This window comes from Hyla sarda, unplaced genomic scaffold (genome assembly GCF_029499605.1).
Source record: "Hyla sarda isolate aHylSar1 unplaced genomic scaffold, aHylSar1.hap1 scaffold_1460, whole genome shotgun sequence".
In the NCBI taxonomy this organism is placed as follows: domain Eukaryota; kingdom Metazoa; phylum Chordata; class Amphibia; order Anura; family Hylidae; genus Hyla; species Hyla sarda.
The window spans coordinates 47,465-68,890 of NW_026608091.1; the positions used below are offsets into that span (position 1 = coordinate 47,465).

General features: G+C 38.0%; 1 protein-coding gene across 1 annotated transcript in view; it reads right to left on the reverse strand.

Moving 5' to 3' along the window:
- Window positions 1-21,426, reverse strand: part of TRIM25 (tripartite motif containing 25) — a 41,382-nt gene that overhangs the window by 11,160 nt on the left and 8,796 nt on the right. Inside the window, exon 6 of the mRNA XM_056552232.1 lies at window positions 16,170-16,229. Coding sequence (XP_056408207.1) covers window positions 16,170-16,229 — 60 coding nt within the window. The remainder of the gene's footprint in view (window positions 1-16,169; window positions 16,230-21,426) is intronic.

The following is a 21,426-nucleotide window of genomic DNA, read 5'->3' on the forward strand; positions in this document are numbered from 1 at the left end:
GTCATGTCATATATTACATTATAAGTAGACGTCATATATTACATTATAAGGAGACGTCATATATTACATTATAAGGAGACGTCATGTCATATATTACATTATAAGTAGACGTCATGTGATATATTACATTATAAGGAGACGTCATGTGATATATTACATTATAAGGAGACGTCATGTCATATATTACATTATAAGGAGACGTCATATATTACATTATAAGGAGACGTCATATATTACATTATAAGGAGACGTCATATATTACATTATAAGTAGACGTCATGTCATATATTACATTATAAGGAGACGTCATATATTACATTATAAGGAGACGTCATATATTACATTATAAGGAGACGTCATATATTACATTATAAGGAGACGTTATCATATATTACATTATAAGGAGACGTCATGTGATATATTACATTATAAGGAGACGTCATATATTACATTATAAGGAGACGTGATATATTACATTATAAGGAGACGTCATGTGATATATTACATTATAAGGAGACGTCATGTGATATATTACATTATAAGGAGACGTTATCATATATTACATTATAAGGAGACGTCATGTGATATATTACATTATAAGGAGACTTCATGTGATATATTACATTATAAGGAGACGTCATGTCATATATTACATTATAAGGAGACGTCATGTCATATATTACATTATAAGGAGATGTCATATATTACATTATAAGGAGACGTCATATATTACATTATAAGGAGACGTCATGTCATATATTACATTATAAGGAGACGTCATGTCATATATTACATTATAAGGAGATGTCATGTGATATATTACATTATAAGGAGACGTCATGTCATATATTACATTATAAGGAGACGTCATGTCATATATTACATTATAAGGAGACGTCATATATTACATTATAAGGAGACGTCATATATTACATTATAAGGAGACGTCATATATTACATTATAAGGAGACGTTATCATATATTACATTATAAGGAGACTTCATGTGATATATTACATTATAAGGAGACTTCATGTGATATATTACATTATAAGGAGATGTCATGTCATATATTACATTATAAGGAGACGTCATATATTACATTATAAGGAGACGTCATATATTACATTATAAGGAGACGTCATGTCATATATTACATTATAAGGAGACGTCATATATTACATTATAAGGAGACGTTATCATATATTACATTATAAGGAGACGTCATGTGATATATTACATTATAAGGAGATGTCATGTCATATATTACATTATAAGGAGACGTCATATATTACATTATAAGGTGACGTCATGTCATATATTACATTATAAGGAGACGTCATGTGATATATTACATTATAAGGAGACGTCATATATTACATTATAAGGAGACGTCATATATTACATTATAAGGAGACGTCATGTCATATATTACATTATAAGCAGACGTTATCATATATTACATTATAAGGAGACGTCATGTGATATATTACATTATAAGGAGACGTCATATATTACATAATAAGGAGACGTCATGTCATATATTACATTATAAGGAGACGTCATGTCATATATTACATTATAAGGAGACGTCATGTCATATATTACATTATAAGGAGACGTCATGTCATATATTACATTATAAGGAGACGTCATGTTGTCACGATGCCGGCTGGCAGGTAGTGGATCCTCTGTGCCAGAGAGGGATTGGCGTGGACCGTGCTAGTGGATCGGTTCTAAGTCACTACTGGTTTTCACCAGAGCCCGCCGCAAAGCGGGATGGTCTTGCTGCGGCGGTAGTGACCAGGTCGTATCCACTAGCAACGGCTCAACCTCTCTGGCTGCTGAAGATAGGCGCGGTACAAGGGAGTAGACAGAAGCAAGGTCGGACGTAGCAGAAGGTCGGGGCAGGCAGCAAGGATCGTAGTCAGGGGCAACGGCAGGAGGTCTGGAACACAGGCTAGGAACATACAAGGAACGCTTTCACTGGCACAATGGCAACAAGATCCGGCAGGGAAGTGCAGGGGAAGTGAGGTGATATAGGGAAGTGCACAGGTGAAGACACTAATTGGAATCACTGCGCCAATCAGCGGCGCAGTGGCCCTTTAAATCGCAAAGACCCGGCGCGCGCGCGCCCTAGGGAGCGGGGCCGCGCGCGCCGGGACAGGACCGAGGGAGAGCGAGTCAGGTACGGGAGCCGGGGTGCGCATCGCGAGCGGGCGCTACCCGCATCGCGAATCGCATCCCGGCTGGAAGCAGAATCGCAGCGCCCCGGGTCAGTGGATCTGACCGGAGCGCTGCAGCGGAGAGAGTGTAGCGAGCGCTCCGGGGAGGAGCGGGGACCCGGAGCGCTCGGCGTAACAGTACCCCCCCCCCTTGGGTCTCCCCCTCTTTTTAGGGCCTGAGAACCTGAGGAGCAGACTTTTATCTAGGATGTTGTCCTCAGGTTCCCAGGATCTCTCTTCAGGACCACAACCCTCCCAGTCCACTAAAAAAAAAGTTTTCCCTCTGACCTTTTTAGAGGCTAAGATCTCTTTGACAGAGAAGATGTCCGAGGAGCCGGAAACAGGAGTGGGAGGAACAGATTTGGGAGAAAAACGGTTGAGGATGAGTGGTTTAAGAAGAGAGACGTGAAAGGCATTAGGGATACGAAGAGAAGGAGGAAGAAGAAGTTTGTAAGAGACAGGATTAATTTGACACAAAATTTTGAAAGGACCAAGATAGCGTGGTCCCAACTTGTAGCTAGGGACACGGAAGCGGACATATTTAGCGGAGAGCCATACCTTGTCTCCAGGGGAAAAAACGGGAGGAGCTCTTCTTTTCTTATCCGCGAACCTCTTCATGCGTGAAGAAGCCTGTAAGAGAGAATTTTGGGTCTCTCTCCATATAATGGAAAGGTCACGAGAAATTTCATCCACAGCGGGCAGACCAGAGGGCAAGGGGGTAGGGAGGGGGGGAAGAGGGTGACGGCCGTACACCACGAAAAATGGGGATTTGGAGGAAGATTCAGAGACTCTGAAGTTATACGAGAATTCGGCCCATGGAAGGAGATCTGCCCAGTCATCCTGGCGGGAGGAAACAAAATGTCGCAAATAATCACCCAAGACTTGGTTAATTCTTTCTACTTGTCCATTGGACTGGGGATGATATGCAGAAGAAAAATTTAATTTAATCTTGAGTTGTTTACAGAGAGCCCTCCAGAATTTAGACACGAATTGGACGCCTCTATCCGAGACGATCTGCGTAGGCAACCCGTGAAGACGAAAAATGTGTACAAAAAATTGTTTAGCCAACTGAGGCGCTGAAGGAAGACCAGGAAGAGGGATGAAATGTGCCATTTTGGAGAATCGATCAACGACCACCCAAATAACAGTGTTGCCACGGGAAGGGGGTAAATCAGTAATAAAATCCATACCAATCAGAGACCAAGGCTGTTCGGGGACAGGCAGGGGATGAAGAAAACCAGCGGGCTTCTGGCGAGGAGTCTTATCCCGGGCACAGATAGTGCAGGCTCGCACAAAGTCCACAACATCCGTCTCCAGAGTCGGCCACCAATAGAAGCGGGAGATGAGTTGCACAGATTTCTTGATGCCCACATGACCAGCGAGATGGGAGGAGTGACCCCATTTGAGGATTCCGAGGCGTTGGCGTGGAGAAACAAAGGTCTTTCCTGGAGGAGTTTGCCTGATGGAGGCTGGAGAAGTGGAGATCAGGCAGTCAGGTGGAATGATGTGTTGCGGAGAGAGTTCAACTTCTGAGGCATCCGAGGAACGAGAGAGAGCATCGGCCCTAATGTTCTTATCGGCAGGACGAAAGTGAATCTCAAAATTAAATCGGGCAAAGAACAGAGACCACCGGGCCTGGCGAGGATTCAGCCGTTGGGCAGACTGGAGGTAGGAGAGGTTCTTGTGGTCGGTGTAAATAATAACTGGAAATCTTGATCCCTCCAGCAGATGCCTCCATTCCTCAAGTGCTAATTTAATGGCTAGAAGCTCTCGATCCCCGATGGAGTAGTTCCTCTCCGCCGGAGAGAAGGTCCTAGAAAAAAACCCACAAGTGACAGCATGCCCGGAAGAATTTTTTTGTAAAAGAACAGCTCCAGCTCCCACTGAGGAGGCATCAACCTCCAATAGGAAGGGTTTGGAAGGGTCAGGTCTGGAGAGCACGGGAGCCGAAGAAAAGGCAGACTTGAGTCGTTTAAAGGCGTCTTCCGCTTGAGGAGGCCACGACTTGGGATCGGCATTTTTTTTGGTTAAAGCCACGATAGGAGCCACAACGGTAGAAAAATGTGGAATAAATTGCCTGTAATAATTGGCGAACCCCAAAAAGCGTTGGATAGCACGGAGTCCGGAGGGGCGTGGCCAATCTAAGACGGCAGAGAGTTTGTCTGGATCCATTTGTAGTCCCTGGCCAGAGACCAAATATCCTAGAAAAGGAAGAGATTGGCATTCAAACAGACATTTCTCAATTTTGGCATAGAGTTGATTGTCACGAAGTCTCTGAAGAACCATACGGACATGCTGGCGGTGTTCTTCTAGATTGGCAGAAAAAATTAGGATATCGTCCAGATATACAACAACACAGGAGTATAACAGATCACGAAAAATTTCATTGACAAAGTCTTGGAAGACAGCAGGGGCGTTGCACAGGCCAAAGGGCATGACCAGATACTCAAAGTGTCCATCTCTGGTGTTAAACGCCGTTTTCCACTCATCCCCCTCTCTGATGCGGATGAGGTTATAGGCGCCTCTTAAGTCCAATTTAGTAAAGATGTGGGCACCTTGGAGGCGATCAAAGAGTTCTGAGATAAGAGGTAGGGGGTAGCGGTTCTTTACCGTGATTTTATTAAGACCGCGGTAGTCAATGCAAGGACGTAGGGAGCCATCTTTTTTGGACACAAAGAAAAATCCAGCTCCGGCAGGAGAGGAGGATTTACGGATAAAGCCCTTTTTTAAATTTTCCTGGACATACTCAGACATGGCAAGAGTCTCTGGGGCAGAGAGAGGATAAATTCTGCCCCGGGGTGGAGTAGTACCCGGGAGGAGGTCGATAGGGCAATCATAAGGCCTGTGAGGAGGTAGAGTCTCAGCTTGTTTTTTGCAGAAAACATCCGCGAAGTCCATATAGGCCTTAGGGAGACCGGTTACTGAGGGAACCACAGAGTCACGGCAAGGGTTACTGGGAACCGGTCTTAGACAGTCCTTGGAACAAGAGGGCCCCCAACTCTTGATCTCCCCAGTGGACCAATCCAGGGTTGGGGAATGAAGTTGAAGCCAGGGAAGTCCAAGGAGAATTTCCGAGGTGCAATTGGGGAGGACCAAAAGTTCAATCCTCTCGTGATGAGATCCGATGCTCATTAGAAGGGGCTCCGTGCGGAAGCGTATGGTACAGTCCAATCTTTCATTGTTTACACAATTGATGTAAAGGGGTCTGGCGAGACTGGTCACTGGGATGTTGAACCTGTTGACGAGAGAGGCCAAAATAAAATTTCCTGCAGATCCAGAGTCCAAGAAGGCCACGGTAGAGAAGGAGAAGGCAGAGGCAGACATCCGCACAGGCACAGTAAGACGTGGAGAAGCAGAGTAGACATCAAGGACTGTCTCACCTTTGTGCGGAGTCCGCGGACGTCTTTCCAGGCGGGGAGGACGGATAGGACAATCCCTCAGGAAGTGTTCGGTACTAGCACAGTACAGGCAGAGGTTCTCCATGCGGCGTCGTGTCCTCTCTTGAGGTGTCAGGCGAGACCGGTCGGCCTGCATAGCCTCCACGGCGGGAGGCACAGGAACAGATTGCAGGGGACCAGAGGAGAGAGGAGCCGAGGAGAAGAAACGCCTCGTGCGAACAGAGTCCATATCTTGGCGGAGCTCCTGACGCCTTTCGGAAAAACGCATGTCAATGCGAGTGGCTAGGTGAATAAGTTCATGTAGATTAGCAGGAATTTCTCGTGCGGCCAGAACATCTTTAATGTTGCTGGATAGGCCTTTTTTAAAGGTCGCGCAGAGGGCCTCATTATTCCAGGACAATTCTGAAGCAAGAGTACGGAATTGTACGGCATACTCGCCAACGGAAGAATTACCCTGGACCAGGTTCAACAGGGCAGTCTCAGCAGAAGAGGCTCGGGCAGGTTCCTCAAAGACACTTCGGACTTCCGAGAAGAAGGAGTGTACAGAGGCAGTGACAGGGTCATTGCGGTCCCAGAGCGGTGTGGCCCATGACAGGGCTTTTCCGGACAGAAGGCTGACTACGAAAGCCACCTTAGACCTTTCAGTGGGAAACAGGTCCGACATCATCTCCAGATGCAGGGAACATTGGGAAAGAAAGCCACGGCAAAACTTAGAGTCCCCATCAAATTTATCCGGCAAGGATAGGCGTAGCCCAGGAGCGGCCACTCGCTGCGGAGGAGGTGCAGGAGCTGGCGGAGGAGATGACTGCTGAAGCTGTGGTAGTAACTGTTGTAGCATAACGGTCAGTTGAGACAGCTGTTGGCCTTGTTGCGCTATCTGTTGTGACTGCTGGGCGACCACCGTGGTGAGGTCAGCGACAACTGGCAGAGGAACTTCAGCGGGATCCATGGCCGGATCTACTGTCACGATGCCGGCTGGCAGGTAGTGGATCCTCTGTGCCAGAGAGGGATTGGCGTGGACCGTGCTAGTGGATCGGTTCTAAGTCACTACTGGTTTTCACCAGAGCCCGCCGCAAAGCGGGATGGTCTTGCTGCGGCGGTAGTGACCAGGTCGTATCCACTAGCAACGGCTCAACCTCTCTGGCTGCTGAAGATAGGCGCGGTACAAGGGAGTAGACAGAAGCAAGGTCGGACGTAGCAGAAGGTCGGGGCAGGCAGCAAGGATCGTAGTCAGGGGCAACGGCAGGAGGTCTGGAACACAGGCTAGGAACATACAAGGAACGCTTTCACTGGCACAATGGCAACAAGATCCGGCAGGGAAGTGCAGGGGAAGTGAGGTGATATAGGGAAGTGCACAGGTGAAGACACTAATTGGAATCACTGCGCCAATCAGCGGCGCAGTGGCCCTTTAAATCGCAAAGACCCGGCGTGCGCGCGCCCTAGGGAGCGGGGCCGCGCGCGCCGGGACAGGACCGAGGGAGAGCGAGTCAGGTACGGGAGCCGGGGTGCGCATCGCGAGCGGGCGCTACCCGCATCGCGAATCGCATCCCGGCTGGAAGCAGAATCGCAGCGCCCCGGGTCAGTGGATCTGACCGGAGCGCTGCAGCGGAGAGAGTGTAGCGAGCGCTCCGGGGAGGAGCGGGGACCCGGAGCGCTCGGCGTAACACATGTCATATATTACATTATAAGGAGACGTCATATATTACATTATAAGGAGACGTCATATATTACATTATAAGGAGACGTCATGTCATATATTACATTATAAGGAGACGTCATATATTACTTTATAAGGAGACGTCATATATTACATTATAAGGAGACGTCATATATTACATTATAAGGAGACGTCATATATTACATTATAAGGAGACGTCATGTCATATATTACATTATAAGGAGACGTCATATATTACATTATAAGGAGACGTCATATATTACATTATAAGGAGACGTCATATATTACATTATAAGGAGACGTCATATATTACTTTATAAGGAGACGTCATATATTACATTATAAGGAGACGTTATCATATATTACATTATAAGGAGACGTCATGTCATATATTACATTATAAGGAGACGTCATATATTACTTTATAAGGAGACGTCATATATTACATTATAAGGAGACGTTATCATATATTACATTATAAGGAGACGTCATGTCATATATTACATTATAAGGAGACGTCATATATTACATTATAAGGAGACGTCATATATTACATTATAAGGAGACGTCATATATTACATTATAAGGAGACGTCATATATTACTTTATAAGGAGACGTCATATATTACATTATAAGGAGACGTTATCATATATTACATTATAAGGAGACGTCATGTCATATATTACATTATAAGGAGACGTCATATATTACTTTATAAGGAGACGTCATATATTACATTATAAGGAGACGTTATCATATATTACATTATAAGGAGACGTCATGTCATATATTACATTATAAGGAGACGTCATATATTACTTTATAAGGAGACGTCATATATTACATTATAAGGAGACGTCATGTGATATATTACATTATAAGGAGACGTCATATATTACATTATAAGGAGACGTTATCATATATTACATTATAAGGAGACGTCATGTCATATATTACATTATAAGGAGACGTCATATATTACATTATAAGGAGACGTCATATATTACATTATAAGGAGACGTCATATATTACATTATAAGGAGACGTCATATATTACTTTATAAGGAGACGTCATATATTACATTATAAGGAGACGTTATCATATATTACATTATAAGGAGACGTCATGTCATATATTACATTATAAGGAGACGTCATATATTACTTTATAAGGAGACGTCATATATTACATTATAAGGAGACGTTATCATATATTACATTATAAGGAGACGTCATGTCATATATTACATTATAAGGAGACGTCATATATTACTTTATAAGGAGACGTCATATATTACATTATAAGGAGACGTCATATATTACATTATAAGGAGACGTCATGTGATATATTACATTATAAGGAGACGTCATGTGATATATTACATTATAAGGAGACGTCATGTCATATATTACATTATAAGGAGACGTCATATATTACATTATAAGGAGATGTCATGTGATATATTACATTATAAGGAGACGTCATATATTACATTATAAGGAGAAGTCATATATTACATTATAAGGAGACGTCATGTCATATATTACATTATAAGGAGACGTCATATATTACATTATAAGGAGACGTCATATATTACATTATAAGGAGACGTCATATATTACATTATAAGGAGACGTCATATATTACATTATAAGGAGACGTCATATATTACATTATAAGGAGACGTTATCATATATTACATTATAAGGAGACGTCATATATTACATTATAAGGAGATGTCATGTCATATATTACATTATAAGGAGATGTCATATATTACATTATAAGGAGACGTCATGTCATATATTACATTATAAGGAGATGTCATGTCATATATTACATTATAAGGAGACGTCATATATTACATTATAAGGAGACGTCATATATTACATTATAAGGAGACGTCATGTCATATATTACATTATAAGGAGACGTCATGTCATATATTACATTATAAGGAGACGTCATATATTACATTATAAGGAGACGTCATGTCATATATTACATTATAAGGAGACGTCATGTCATATATTACATTATAAGGAGACGTCATATATTACATTATAAGGAGACGTCATGTCATATATTACATTATAAGGAGACGTCATGTCATATATTACATTATAAGGAGACGTCATGTGATATATTACATTATAAGGAGACGTCATATATTACATTATAAGGAGACGTCATATATTACATTATAAGGAGACGTCATATATTACATTATAAGGAGACGTCATATATTACATTATAAGGAGACGTCATATATTACATTATAAGGAGACGTCATATATTACATTATAAGGAGACGTCATGTGATATATTACATTATAACGAGACGTCATGTCATATATTACATTATAAGGAGACGTCATGTCATATATTACATTATAAGGAGACATCATGTGATATATTACATTATAAGGAGACGTCATGTCATATATTACATTATAAGGAGACGTCATGTGATATATTACATTATAAGGTGACGCCATGTGATATATTACATTATAAGGAGACGTCATATATTACATTATAAGGAGACGTCATATATTACATTATAAGGAGACGTCATGTCATATATTACATTATAAGTAGACGTCATGTCATATATTACATTATAAGTAGACGTCATGTCATATATTACATTATAAGGAGACGTCATGTCATATATTACATTATAAGGAGACGTCATATATTACATTATAAGGAGACATCATGTGATATATTACATTATAAGGAGACGTCATGTCATATATTACATTATAAGGAGACGTCATGTGATATATTACATTATAAGGAGACGCCATGTGATATATTACATTATAAGGAGACGTCATATATTACATTATAAGGAGACGTCATATATTACATTATAAGGAGACGTTATCATATATTACATTATAAGGAGACGTCATATATTACATTATAAGGAGACGTCATGTCATATATTACATTATAAGTAGACGTCATGTCATATATTACATTATAAGGAGACGTCATGTCATATATTACATTATAAGGAGACGTCATGTGATATATTACATTATAAGGAGACGTCATGTGATATATTACATTATAAGGAGACGTCATGTGATATATTACATTATAAGGAGACGTCATATATTACATTATAAGGAGACGTCATGTCATATATTACATTATAAGGAGACGTCATGTCATATATTACATTATAAGGAGACGTCATATATTACATTATAAGGAGACGTCATGTGATATATTACATTATAAGGAGACGTCATGTCATATATTACATTATAAGGAGACGTCATGTCATATATTACATTATAAGGAGACGTCATGTGATATATTACATTATAAGGAGACGTCATGTGATATATTACATTATAAGGAGACGTCATATATTACATTATAAGGAGACGTCATATATTACATTATAAGGAGACGTCATGTCATATATTACATTATAAGGAGACGTCATGTCATATATTACATTATAAGGAGACGTCATGTGATATATTACATTATAAGGAGATGTCATGTCATATATTACATTATAAGGAGACGTCATATATTACATTATAAGGAGACGTCATGTCATATATTACATTATAAGGAGATGTCATGTCATATATTACATTATAAGGAGACGTCATGTCATATATTACATTATAAGGAGACGTCATATATTACATTATAAGGAGACATCATGTCATATATTACATTATAAGGAGACGTCATGTCATATATTACATTATAAGGAGACGTCATATATTACATTATAAGGAGACGTCATATATTACATTATAAGGAGACGTCATGTCATATATTACATTATAAGGAGACGTCATGTCATATATTACATTATAAGGAGACGTCATGTCATATATTACATTATAAGGAGACGTCATGTCATATATTACATTATAAGGAGACGTCATGTGATATATTACATTATAAGGAGACGTCATGTCATATATTACATTATAAGGAGACGTCATATATTACATTATAAGGAGACGTCATATATTACATTATAAGGAGACGTCATGTGATATATTACATTATAAGTAGACGTCATGTCATATATTACCTTATAAGGAGACGTCATGTCATATATTACATTATAAGGAGACGTCATGTCATATATTACATTATAAGGAGACGTCATGTCATATATTACATTATAAGGAGACATCATGTCATATATTACATTATAAGGAGACGTCATATATTACATTATAAGGAGACGTCATGTCATATATTACATTATAAGGAGACGTTATCATATATTACATTATAAGGAGACGTTATCATATATTACATTATAAGGAGACGTTATCATACATTACATTGTAAGGAGACGTCATGTCATATATTACATTATAAGGAGACGTCATATATTACATTATAAGGAGACGTCATGTGATATATTACATTATAAGTAGACGTCATGTCATATATTACCTTATAAGGTGACGTCATGTCATATATTACATTATAAGTAGACGTCATGTGATATATTACATTATAAGGAGACGTCATGTGATATATTACATTATAAGGAGACGTCATGTGATATATTACATTATAAGGAGACGTTATCATATATTACATTATAAGGAGACGTCATGTGATATATTACATTATAAGGAGACGCCATGTGATATATTACATTATAAGGAGACGTCATATATTACATTATAAGGAGACGTCATATATTACATTATAAGGAGACGTTATCATATATTACATTATAAGGAGACGTCATGTCATATATTACATTATAAGGAGACGTCATGTGATATATTACATTATAAGGAGACGTCATGTCATATATTACATTATAAGGAGACGTCATATATTACATTATAAGGAGACGTCATATATTACATTATAAGGAGACGTCATGTGATATATTACATTATAAGTAGACGTCATGTCATATATTACCTTATAAGGAGACGTCATGTCATATATTACATTATAAGGAGACGTCATGTCATATATTACATTATAAGGAGACGTCATGTCATATATTACATTATAAGGAGACGTTATCATATATTACATTATAAGGAGACGTTATCATATATTACATTATAAGGAGACGTTATCATATATTACATTGTAAGGAGACGTCATGTCATATATTACATTATAAGGAGACGTCATATATTACATTATAAGGAGACGTCATGTGATATATTACATTATAAGTAGACGTCATGTCATATATTACCTTATAAGGTGACGTCATGTCATATATTACATTATAAGTAGACGTCATGTGATATATTACATTATAAGGAGACGTCATGTGATATATTACATTATAAGGAGACGTCATGTGATATATTACATTATAAGGAGACGTTATCATATATTACATTATAAGGAGACGTCATGTGATATATTACATTATAAGGAGACGCCATGTGATATATTACATTATAAGGAGACGTCATATATTACATTATAAGGAGACGTCATATATTACATTATAAGGAGACGTTATCATATATTACATTATAAGGAGACGTCATGTCATATATTACATTATAAGGAGACGTCATGTCATATATTACATTATAAGGAGACGTCATATATTACATTATAAGAGACGTCATATATTACATTATAAGGAGACGTCATATATTACATTATAAGGAGACGTCATGTCATATATTACATTATAAGGAGACGTCATGTCATATATTACATTATAAGGAGACGTCATATATTACATTATAAGGAGACGTCATATATTACATTATAAGGAGACGTCATGTCATATATTACATATAAGGAGACGTCATATATTAGCATTATAAGGAGACGTCATATATTACATTATAAGGAGACGTCATGTCATATATTACATTATAAGGAGATGTCATGTCATATATTACATTATAAGGAGACGTCATGTCATATATTACATTATAAGGAGACGTCATGTGATATATTACATTATAAGGAGACGTCATGTCATATATTACATTATAAGGAGACGTCATATATTACATTATAAGGAGACGTCATATATTACATTATAAGGAGACGTCATATGTTACATTATAAGGAGACGTCATATATTACATTATAAGGAGACGTCATATATACATTATAAGGAGACGTCATGTCATATATTACATTATAAGGAGACGTCATGTCATATATTACATTATAAGGAGACGTCATGTCATATATTACATTATAAGGAGACGTCATGTGATATATTACATTATAAGGAGACGTCATGTGATATATTACATTATAAGGAGACGTCATGTCATATATTACATTATAAGGAGACGTCATGTGATATATTACATTATAAGGAGACGTCATATATTACATTATAAGGAGACGTCATATATTACATTATAAGGAGACGTCATATATTACATTATAAGGAGACGTCATGTCATATATTACATTATAAGGAGACGTCATGTCATATATTACATTATAAGGAGACGTCATATATTACATTATAAGGAGACGTCATATATTACATTATAAGGAGACGTCATGTCATATATTACATTATAAGGAGACGTCATGTGATATATTACATTATAAGGAGACGTCATGTCATATATTACATTATAAGGAGACGTCATATATTACATTATAAGGAGACGTCATGTCATATATTACATTATAAGGAGACGTCATATATTACATTATAAGGAGACGTCATATATTACATTATAAGGAGACGTCATGTGATATATTACATTATAAGGAGACGTCATGTCATATATTACATTATAAGGAGACGTCATATATTACATTATAAGGAGACGTCATATATTACATTATAAGGAGACGTCATGTGATATATTACATTATAAGTAGACGTCATGTCATATATTACCTTATAAGGAGACGTCATGTCATATATTACATTATAAGGAGACGTCATGTCATATATTACATTATAAGGAGACGTCATGTCATATATTACATTATAAGGAGACGTTATCATATATTACATTATAAGGAGACGTTATCATATATTACATTATAAGGAGACGTTATCATATATTACATTGTAAGGAGACGTCATGTCATATATTACATTATAAGGAGACGTCATATATTACATTATAAGGAGACGTCATGTGATATATTACATTATAAGTAGACGTCATGTCATATATTACCTTATAAGGTGACGTCATGTCATATATTACATTATAAGTAGACGTCATGTGATATATTACATTATAAGGAGACGTCATGTGATATATTACATTATAAGGAGACGTCATGTGATATATTACATTATAAGGAGACGTTATCATATATTACATTATAAGGAGACGTCATGTGATATATTACATTATAAGGAGACGCCATGTGATATATTACATTATAAGGAGACGCCATGTGATATATTACATTATAAGGAGACGTCATATATTACATTATAAGGAGACGTCATATATTACATTATAAGGAGACGTTATCATATATTACATTATAAGGAGACGTCATGTCATATATTACATTATAAGGAGACGTCATGTCATATATTACATTATAAGGAGACGTCATATATTACATTATAAGGAGACGTCATATATTACATTATAAGGAGACGTCATATATTACATTATAAGGAGACGTCATGTCATATATTACATTATAAGGAGACGTCATGTCATATATTACATTATAAGGAGACGTCATATATTACATTATAAGGAGACGTCATATATTACATTATAAGGAGACGTCATGTCATATATTACATTATAAGGAGACGTCATATATTACATTATAAGGAGACGTCATATATTACATTATAAGGAGACGTCATGTCATATATTACATTATAAGGAGATGTCATGTCATATATTACATTATAAGGAGACGTCATGTCATATATTACATTATAAGGAGACGTCATGTGATATATTACATTATAAGGAGACGTCATATATTACATTATAAGGAGACGTCATATATTACATTATAAGGAGACGTCATATGTTACATTATAAGGAGACGTCATATATTACATTATAAGGAGACGTCATATATTACATTATAAGGAGACGTCATGTCATATATTACATTATAAGGAGACGTCATGTGATATATTACATTATAAGGAGACGTCATGTGATATATTACATTATAAGGAGACGTCATGTGATATATTACATTATAAGGAGACGTCATGTCATATATTACATTATAAGGAGACGTCATGTCATATATTACATTATAAGGAGACGTCATATATTACATTATAAGGAGACGTCATATATTACATTATAAGGAGACGTCATATATTACATTATAAGGAGACGTCATATATTACATTATAAGGAGACGTCATGTCATATATTACATTATAAGGAGACGTCATGTCATATATTACATTATAAGGAGACGTCATATATTACATTATAAGGAGACGTCATGTGATATATTACATTATAAGGAGACGTCATATATTACATTATAAGGAGACGTCATATATTACATTATAAGGAGACGTCATGTCATATATTACATTATAAGGAGACGTCATGTGATATATTACATTATAAGGAGACGTCATGTCATATATTACATTATAAGGAGACGTCATATATTACATTATAAGGAGACGTCATATATTACATTATAAGGAGACGTCATGTCATATATTACATTATAAGGAGACGTCATGTGATATATTACATTATAAGGAGACGTCATGTCATATATTACATTATAAGGAGACGTCATATATTACATTATAAGGAGACGTCATATATTACATTATAAGGAGACGTCATATATTACATTATAAGGAGACGTCATGTGATATATTACATTATAAGTAGACGTCATGTCATACATGTCACATCACTTACTCTTGTTGGGTTTCTCTTCTTGTTTTGGGGTGGCAGGGTTCTTCCATCTGCCGGCCTCATCTGTAACATAGACAGATAACCATATCTCTGATATGATACACGATCAGTATTGTGTCTATCCTCTAGTAAGGGCCTCCGACCCCAATATACAGGATGCCCCAGAACTACAACTTCTAAAGAAAAGTTTGTGCAACTGAAAAAGCTGGCCATACAATCTCTATGTATTCCTGGATATGGGGTGTATACAGAAGGATATCCTCCCACATAATCTGTGTATTACTGGATATGGGGTGTATACAGAAGGATATCCTCCCACATAATCTGTGTATTACTGGATATGGGGTGTATACAGAAGGATATCCTCCCACATAATCTCTATGTATTCCTGGATATGGGGTGTATACAGAAGGATATCCTCCCACATAATCTCTATGTATTACTGGATATGGGGTGTATACAGAAGGATATCCTCCCACATAATCTCTATGTATTACTGGATATGGGGTGTATACAGAAGGATATCCTCCCACATAATCTCTATGTATTACTGGATATGGGGTGTATACAGAAGGATATCCTCCCACATAATCTGTGTATTACTGGATATGGGGTGTATACAGAAGGATATCCTCCCACATAATCTGTGTATTCCTGGATATGGGGTGTATACAGAAGGATATCCTCACACATAATCTCTATGTATTCCTGGATATGGGGTGTATACAGAAGGATATCCTCCCACATAATCTCTATGTATTCCTGGATATGGGGTGTATGCAGAAGGATATCCTCCCACATAATCTCTATGTATTCCTGGATATGGGGTGTATACAGAAGGATATCCTCCCACATAATCTCTATGTATTCCTGGATATGGGGTGTATACAGAAGGATATCCTCCCACATAATCTGTGTATTACTGGATATGGGGTGTATACAGAAGGATATCCTCCCACATAATCTGTGTATTACTGGATATGGGGTGTATACAGAAGGATATCCTCCCACATAATCTCTATGTATTCCTAGATATGGGGTGTATACAGAAGGATATCCTCCCACATAATCTGTGTATTACTGGATATGGGGTGTATACAGAAGGATATCCTCCCACATAATCTGTGTATTACTGGATATGGGGTGTATACAGAAGGATATCCTCCCACATAATCTCTATGTATTCCTGGATATGGGGTGTATACAGAAGGATATCCTCCCACATAATCTCTATGTATTCCTGGATATGGGGTGTATACAGAAGGATATCCTCCCACATAATCTCTATGTATAACTGGATATGGGGTGTATACAGAAGGATATCCTTCCACATAATCTGCGTATTACTGGATATGGGGTGTATACAGAAGGATATCCTCCCACATAATCTCTATGTATTCCTGGATATGGGGTGTATACAGAAGGATATCCTCCCACATAATCTGTGTATTACTGGATATGGGGTGTATACAGAAGGATATCCTCCCACATAATCTCTATGTATTCCTGGATATGGGGTGTATACAGAAGGATATCCTCCCACATAATCTCTATGTATTCCTTGATATGGGGTGTATACAGAAGGATATCCTCCCACATAATCTGTGTATTACTGGATATGGGGTGTATACAAAAGGATATCCTCCCACATAATCTCTATGTATTCCTGGATATGGGGTGTATACAGAAGGATATCCTCCCACATAATTTCTATGTATTCCTGGATATAGGGTGTATACAGAAGTATATCCTCCCACATAATTTCTATGTATTCCTGGATATGGGGTGTATACAGAAGGATATCCTCCCACATAATCTCTATGTATTCCTGGATATGGGGTGTATACAGAAGGATATCCTCCCACATAATGTCTATGTATTCCTGGATATGGGGTGTATACAGAAGGATATCCTCCCACATAATCTGTGTATTACTGGATATGGGGTGTATACAAAAGGATATTACAGAAGGATATCCTCCCACATAATCTCTATGTATTACTGGATATGGGGTGTATACAGAAGGATATCCTCCCACATAATCTCTATGTATTACTGGATATGGGGTGTATACAGAAGGATATCCTCCCACATAATCTGTGTATTACTGGATATGGGGTGTATACAGAAGGATATCCTCCCACATAATCTGTGTATTACTGGATATGGGGTGTATACAGAAGGATATCCTCACACATAATCTCTATGTATTCCTGGATATGGGGTGTATACAGAAGGATATCCTCCCACATAATCTCTATGTATTCCTGGATATGGGGTGTATGCAGAAGGATATCCTCCCACATAATCTCTATGTATTCCTGGATATGGGGTGTATACAGAAGGATATCCTCCCACATAATCTCTATGTATAACTGGATATGGGGTGTATACAGAAGGATATCCTTCCACATAATCTGCGTATTACTGGATATGGGGTGTATACAGAAGGATATCCTCCCACATAATCTCTATGTATTACTGGATATGGGGTGTATACAGAAGGATATCCTCCCACATAATCTCTATGTATTACTGGATATGGGGTGTATACAGAAAGATATCCTCCCACATAATCTCTATGTATCACTGGATATGGGGTGTATACAGAAGGATATCCTCCCACATAATCTGTGTATTCCTGGATATGGGGTGTATACAGAAGGATATCCTCCCACATAATCTGTGTATTACTGGATATGGGGTGTATACAGAAGGATATCCTCCCACATAATCTCTATGTATTCCTGGATATGGGGTGTATACAGAAGGATATCCTCCCACATAATCTCTATGTATTACTGGATATGGGGTGTATACAGAAGGATATCCTCCCACATAATCTCTATGTATTCCTGGATATGGGGTGTATACAGAAGGATATCCTCCCACATAATCTCTATGTATTCCTGGATATGGGGTGTATGCAGAAGGATATCCTCCCACATAATCTGTGTATTACTGGATATGGGGTGTATACAGAAGGATATCCTCCCACATAATCTCTATGTATTCCTGGATATGGGGTGTATACAGAAGGATATCCTCCCACATAATCTGTGTATTACTGGATATGGGGTGTATACAGAAGGATATCCTCCCACATAATCTCTATGTATTCCTGGATATGGGGTGTATACAGAAGGATATCCTCCCACATAATCTCTATGTATTCCTGGATATGGGGTGTATGCAGAAGGATATCCTCCCACATAATCTCTATGTATTCCTGGATATGGGGTGTATACAGAAGGATATCCTCCCACATAATCTCTATGTATTACTGGATATGGGGTGTATACAGAAGGATATCCTCCCACATAATCTCTATGTATAACTGGATATGGGGTGTATACAGAAGGATATCCTCCCACATAATCTGTGTATTACTGGATATGGGGTGTATACAGAAGGATATCCTCCCACATAATCTGTGTATTACTGGATATGGGGTGTATACAAAAGGATATCCTCCCACATAATCTCTATGTATTCCTGGATATGGGGTGTATACAGAAGGATATCCTCCCACATAATTTCTATGTATTCCTGGATATAGGGTGTATACAGAAGGATATCCTCCCACATAATTTCTATGTATTCCTGGATATGGGGTGTATACAGAAGGATATCCTCCCACATAATCTCTATGTATTCCTGGATATGGGGTGTATACAGAAGGATATCCTCCCACATAATTTCTATGTATTCCTGGATATGGGGTGTATGCAGAAGGATATCCTCCCACATAATCTCTATGTATTCCTGGATATGGGGTGTATGCAGAAGGATATCCTCCCACATAATCTCTATGTATTACTGGATATCCTCCCACATAATCTGTGTATTACTGGATATGGGGTGTATACAGAAGGATATCCTCCCACATAATCTGTGTATTACTGGATATGGGGTGTATACAGAAGGATATCCTCCCACATAATCTGTGTATTACTGGATATGGGGTGTATACAGAAGGATATCCTCCCACATAATCTCTATGTATTCCTGGATATGGGGTGTATACAGAAGGATATCCTCCCACATAATCTCTATGTATTCCTGGATATGGGGTGTATACAGAAGGATATCCTCCCACATAATCTGTGTATTACTGGATATGGGGTGTATACAGAAGGATATCCTCCCACATAATCTGTGTATTACTGGATATGGGGTGTATACAGAAGGATATCCTCCCACATAATCTGTGTATTACTGGATATGGGGTGTATACAGAAGGATATCCTCCCACATAATCTGTGTATTACTGGATATGGGGTGTATACAGAAGGATATCCTCCCACATAATCTGTGTATTACTGGATATGGGGTGTATACAGAAGGATATCCTCCCACATAATCTGTGTATTACTGGATATGGGGTGTATACAGAAGGATATCCTCCCACATAATCTGTGTATTACTGGATATGGGGTGTATACAGAAGGATATCCTCCCACATAATCTCTATGTATTCCTGGATATGGGGTGTATACAGAAGGATATCCTCCCACATAATCTGTGTATTACTGGATATGGGGTGTATACAGAAGGATATCCTCCCACATAATCTCTATGTATTCCTGGATATGGGGTGTATACAGAAGGATATCCTCCCACATAATCTCTATGTATTCCTGGATATGGGGTGTATACAGAAGGATATCCTCCCACATAATCTCTATGTATTCCTGGATATGGGGTGTATACAGAAGGATATATATATGTGTGTTGGCAGATATGGGGGTGTATACAGGAGGATATATATATATGTGCTGGCAGATATGAGGGTGTATACAGGAGGATATATATATATGGGGGTGTATACAGGAGGATATATATATATATATGGGGGTGTATACAGGAGGATATATATATATATGGGGGTGTATACAGGAGGATATATATATGGGGGTGTATACAGGAGGATATATATATATATGGGGGTGTATACAGGAGGATATATATATATATGGGGGTGTATACAGGAGGATATATATATATATGGGGGTGTATACAGGAGGATATATATATGGGGGTGTATACAGGAGGATATATATATGGGGGTGTATACAGGCGGATATATATATATGGGGGTGTATACAGGAGGATATATATATGGGAGTGTATACAGGAGGATATATATATGGGGGTGTATACAGGAGGATATATACATATATATATATATATATGGGGGTGTATACAGGAGGATATAAATGGGAGTGTATACAGGAGGATATATATATATATGGGGGTG